This window comes from Otolemur garnettii, unplaced genomic scaffold (assembly GCF_000181295.1).
Source record: "Otolemur garnettii isolate 467f Iridium unplaced genomic scaffold, OtoGar3 scaffold00100, whole genome shotgun sequence".
Taxonomy (NCBI): Eukaryota; Metazoa; Chordata; class Mammalia; order Primates; family Galagidae; genus Otolemur; species Otolemur garnettii.
Genome location: NW_003852495.1, coordinates 3,740,928 through 3,746,562, shown reverse-complemented (window position 1 = coordinate 3,746,562; position 5,635 = coordinate 3,740,928). Strand labels below are relative to the sequence as shown.

The window sequence follows — 5,635 nt, the reverse complement described above, 5'->3', positions numbered from 1 at the left end:
TGCGTAAATTACGGAGAACTTGAGCTGTCTGCGGCAAGGGAGAACTGGCCAGAGAAACACTGACGCTGCAGAACAAATTGTTAAATTCAGGGGGAAAGTTACTACAGCAAAGACTAAAGAACATTCAGAAAAGAAAATGGATTGGAGAATGAAACATCTTAGTGAAGAACTGAGGGAAATTAGATTAAAGAAAATCTCTTTAAAGTACAGGTTTTGGCTCGGCGCCTATAGCTCAACCGGCTAAGGCGCCAGCCATGTACACCTAAGGTGGCGGGTTCGAATCCCCAGCCCGGACCCGCCAAACAACAATGACGGCTGCAACCAAAAAATAGCCAGGCGTTGTGGCGGGCGCCTGTGGTCCCAGCTACTTGGGAGGCGGAGGCAGGAGACTCGCTTGAGCCCAGGAGTTGGAGGTTGCTGTGAGCTGTAATGCCATGGCACTCTACCCAGGGGGACAGCTTGAGGCTCTGTCTCAAAAAAAAAAAAAAAAAAAGTCTAAAGTACAGGTTTTGCAACTGTCTAACAATCTCAAACAAGAAGCCAGAGGAAGGCGGGCGGAGATAGCCCCACCCGCTGTGCCGGGAGAGTCGCACCCACTTCTTCCCCCGCGCCGCGGAAGTAGGCCGGGGCTTCCAGCGCACACGGAACCTGAGCGCCGCGATAACAGCGCGGGCCGGGCAGGTTTTTCGGAGGGACGCAGCGTTCCTGCTCGCGCCGGCGCGAGACACAGCCTGAGGGGCGCAGCGTTTCCGGCTCTCTGTCGCAGCTGCTGGAGCTGCTTAGATTGCCTTTGCAGACATGTCGGGGTTCAGCCCGGAACTCATCGACTATCTGGAAGGGAAAATCTCCTTTGAGGAGTTCGAAAGACGGAGAGAAGAGAGAAAAACCCGCGAGAAGAAAGTGAGGCGATACTAAACGGAATGTTCTTCAGTTTCTCCTCCCCCGATGCACTTAGTGATGCGGGGGACCCAGATGAGCCCTATTGCTGTGATGAAGCGGACTGGGAACTCCAGCAGCTTCTTCCCCTTCTTACAGAAACTCTAGTTCTTACCCCTCCTTTTTCGTTGTGCTGAGTATCTCTTAAAAATGTCTCCCCCCACCTGAAAGCTTTTGTCTCGGTGGTAACCTCTTTTCTTTTGCCTGATACTGAATTTTTGAGGGTAGTTTAACGCCAGTAGGTTAAACGAGGGTGGGGAGAAGAGTTTGGAGTCACTACCTTTGTCGTGAGTCGTTTTGCGACAGTGGGTGTTAAACTCACCTCTGTTTTTGTAGGCCTTAATTTCTCTACTTCTAAACAGAAATTGTTGAGCTACGTGAACTTTCCATATTTCTCACTCATTTAAAGCCGAAGGGGAAATAAGTTATTGAACCTTTTGAAGTTAGCTGGTAGATTCTTTCCTAATTCATGGGACAGTATTAGGATACAATGTGTAGATTAATGAAATCATTAAGATATTAATTATTTTTTACAAATGACTGGTTGAGGCTGAAGGGTAAAATGTAAGTACTTTGAAATGCTTTGGCAATATTCACATTTAGATTCCACATGCTATGTATGTATATAAAGTTGAAGTTTATAGAAGTAGAAAATAAAGTAAATGCCTTATTCTGTAAATGACCCACCCATGGTCACAAAATTACTGACAAAGCTAGGACTAGAACCAGATACTCTTGATTGGAGAGAACTAGATTTGCATTAGTTTTGGGAATCGTTAATTAATTTTTCAATCACAGAGTCTTCAGGAAAAAGGAAAGTTATCAGCTGAAGAAAATCCAGATGACTCTGAAGTTCCATCATCATCAGGAATTGTCTCTACCAAATCTCAAGACAAAGATGCCAGTGAAGGTATGTTAAGATCAGCTGCTGCCTGCCTTAAGTATTAAAAGAGTATCTAAGCAAAGTAATTTAGTTAAAACATTGCACTGATATTCTGTTGTTGATTATCTAATTTATCAAAAGCATCATGCTTGGTATATAGTAGGTACTAATAAATATTTGTTGACTTATTCAATATAGTGATGGTGGGCAGTGCCTGTGGCTCACTGGGTAGGGCATCGGCCCCATATACTGAGGGTGGTGGGTTCAAACCCAGCCCTGGCCAAACTGCAACAAAAAATAGCTGGTGTTGTGGCGGGTGCCTGTAGTCCCAGCTACTTGGGAGGTTGTGGCAAGAGAATCGCCTAAGCCCAGGAGCTGGAGGTTGCTGTGAACTGGGATGCCACAGCACTCTACCGAGGGTAACAACATGAGACTCTGTAAATGGTGATGGTTATTTTTGTGAGTTCTAGTGTTGGAAAAGTGTTTGAAATTGGCATCAGTATTTGAGAGTCTTTTTTGCCCCTCTCATTTGGTAACTATTTACTTCCAGCTTATACTCCCCCAAATTGTAATGAAGTATAGTTTTTCCAAACCACAGCTTAAGTTATAGGGAGAGGATATAGAAATTATAGAGCGGAAGGCCAACTGGTTGCTCAGATGGGACCTTACACACAAATTATCTTGGTATGCTACCTCATTCTAGGATCTGGTCCTTAGCTTTGCATGTCTGGATATTAATTTTGATTAGTACATACAATCTAATTAAACTCATCAGAGTCTAATTGGTGAACTAGTATGCAAATTTACCTCTTTCTGGTGATAGGAATGTTTGTAATAGCTTGGCTATCCATTTTCTACCCATGTCAAGTTATTTGGGTTGCTGAATTGTCAATTAGAGTGTAGATTTGTGTATAGGATCTGATTTAGAGCTAAACAAACTTTCTAGTTCTGGGGGTAGAAGTAGAGGCTGGCTCTTTTCCCTCTATAAGCCTTTATGCAGAGAACACACAATCAGGATGGGCAGAAAAGAGACTTACTTTATTCCTAGCTCTCTGGACCAGGTGGGGAAGAAGGGACAAGTGGAGGGAAAACTGAGTTTACAGTTTTTTACTTTGAGGGGCAAGTGGGGTGGAAAAGGGGGCTGAAGTTGTTCTGACAATCTCTGGGTCCCAGGCAAACACAGACTGGGTGGCTTCAGCCCAAATAATCTTGTCAGTTTTTTAGGATATACAGTTTATAATTTTTTAGGAAGCAGTTGTCCCAGAAGTCTGCCAACACTCTTGGTGAGTGTGAGCATGTCTTCACAGCATGTCAGTTTGAAACAAGTTTTGGTGAAGTCTTCTAATTGGATGGAATATATGGCCTCTAGGGTTTTTGTGTTGTTCCTCCTTGATACCACTGCTGAATACCACTGCTAAATTCTTGCCTTTGAGCTCTTTTGCAGCATATCACACAGACAGGGTTCTTTTATTTTCAATTCGTTGTTGCTGAGGTATAAAACTATAATTAATTTTTATATATTGATTTTGTGTCCAGCAACTTTGCTAAATTCATGTATTCTGACAGTTTGTATGTGGATTCTTTTGGATTTTCTACTTACTTAACCATGCCATCTGTGAGTAATGAAAATTTTATCTCTTATCTCTTCCTTGCCATTTTTATGCCTTTTATTTCTCTTACCCTTTTGCACTGGCTAAGACCGTCAGTAAAATATTGGGAGTTGGAGGTGGGGCTAAAGGCATCTTGTCTAATTCCCAGTAACTTTCTATAATTCATCATTAACTGTGTTTGTGGAAAGCTTTTTGTAGGTACTCTTCATGCAGTTAAAGTTACTCCCTTTCGTTTTCAGTGGACCAAGAATTTTTATTGGGAATGGGTGTTGGATTTTATGAAATGCTACTTTTTATCTGTTAAGATAAATCATATATTTTTTTTTTTTTAGAGACAGAGTCTCACTTTGTTGCTCTCGGTAGAGTGCATTAGTGTCACAGCTCACAGCAACTTTCAGCTCTTGGGCTTAGGTGATTCTCTTGCCTCAGCCTCCCGAGTAGCTGGGACTATAGGTACCCACCACAACACCTGGCTATTTTTTATTGCAGTTTGGCTGGGGCAGGGTTTGAACCCGCCACCCTCAGTATATGGGGCCAGTGTCCTACTCAACTGAACCACAGGCTCCTCCCTAGATCGTATGATTTTTCTTACTTTTTTGCTTATGTGATAATTTTACACATTTCATCTTTATTTTGGATATACAAAATTCTTGAATATGATCCTTATGACTTCATAATAATTATTTTATTTGTTGAAGTGATAGAGTGATAGTTTATTGAGGAGAGATAGGAAATAAAGGCTAGCTAGCAAAGCTTCCAATACAATGGAAGGAGTCCCAAATGGGTTGCCCCATAGTAATTATTTAATGATCAGAACATGTGGCTTTAAAAATCTGTTCTTCACAAAACATAGATTATCTCATTTATTCAGCATCTTTGGGGTTTGAAGTATTTTATATAAGTGAGTAAGTTTGTATAAAATATAAGGTTTTTTGCATATATTTTTTTTGTTCGAGATAAGGTCTTGCTTTGTCACCCAGGCTAGAATGCAATACTGTCATCATAGCTCACTGTAGCCTCACACTCCTCAGTTCAAGTGATCCTCCTCCTTCAGCCTTCCAAGTAGCTGGCACTACCATGGTGAGCTGATTTTTCTAGTTTTTGTAGAGACATGGTCTCACTCTTGCTCAGGCTGGCCTTGAACTCTTTTTTTTTTTTTTTTTTTTGAGACAGAGTTTCACTATGTTTACCTCAGTAGAGTGTCGTGGCATCACAGCTCACAGCAACCTCCAACTCTTGGGCTTATGCTATTCTCATGCCTGGGCTTATGCTATTCTCATGCCTCAGCCTGCCAAGTACCTGGGACTACAGGTGCCCACCACAATGCCCGGCTATTTTTTGGTTGCAGTTGTTGTTGTTTAGCAGGCCCGGGCTGAGCTCTAACCCTCCAGCCTTGGTGTATCTGGTTGGCGCCCTACTCACTGAGCTATAGGTGCTGAGCCTGGTCTTGAACTCTTGACCTCAATTGATCCTCCTACCTTGACCTCTCAAAGTGCTAGGATTACAGGCATGAGCTATCACATCTGGCCAGGGTTTTGAATACAGTATATACACGTATTCAAAATGTTAACTACTTTGTTGGAACTTTTCTAATATATATTACACATCTATCTTAGTTTTTTCTCTGCTGCTTCTAATAAAATACCTGAAACTGGGTATTTTTATAAGGAAAAGGAATTTATTTTTTATAGTTAGAGAGGCTAAGAAGTCAAGGTTGAGGGACGGCGTGTAGTGAGGGCCTTTTTGTGGGGACTCGTGAGTTCTGAGGTAGTATAGCTTATTACATGGCAAAGAGGGCTGAGTGTGCTAGCTCAGGTCTCTTTTCCTCTTAAAAAGCTACCAGTCCCATGTTCATGTAACCCGTTAACCTAGGAATAGATTTAGGCTCCAGTCTCCTCTTAAAGGCCCCACCTTTCAATATTGCCACATTAGGGGTTCAATTTCAACATGAATTTTGGAGGAGACAAACATTTATATCATAGCAATGTCTCTGCTTTAACAGAAAATTGGCTTCTCTACTTGGCCTTTTTTTTTTTTTTTTTTTAATTTTTTAGGGTCATTATGAATATACAAAAATCATTTTACTATAGTGGTATCCTAAGGTACATGTGAAATATGTCATTTTGTTTCTGAAATAATAATGCTGTTCTAATACTAATAGTAACATTTTGGAGACAGAGTCTCACTTTGTTGCTCTCGGTAGAGT

The 5,635-nt window shown here is 41.6% G+C and overlaps 1 protein-coding gene across 2 annotated transcripts in view; it reads left to right on the top strand.

Moving 5' to 3' along the window:
• Positions 1-645: 645 nt before the first annotated feature.
• The window catches only part of GTF3C3 (general transcription factor IIIC subunit 3), a 34,022-nt gene continuing 29,032 nt past the window's right edge, over positions 646-5,635 (top strand). Inside the window, exons 1-2 of one of the 2 annotated variants that reach the window (XM_003796074.3) lie at positions 646-900; positions 1,735-1,846. In XM_003796074.3, the coding sequence (XP_003796122.1) occupies positions 799-900; positions 1,735-1,846 (214 nt within the window). In that variant the 5' untranslated portion in view covers positions 646-798. The remainder of the gene's footprint in view (positions 901-1,734; positions 1,847-5,635) is intronic. The other variant, XM_023516916.1, reaches the window with a different exon arrangement.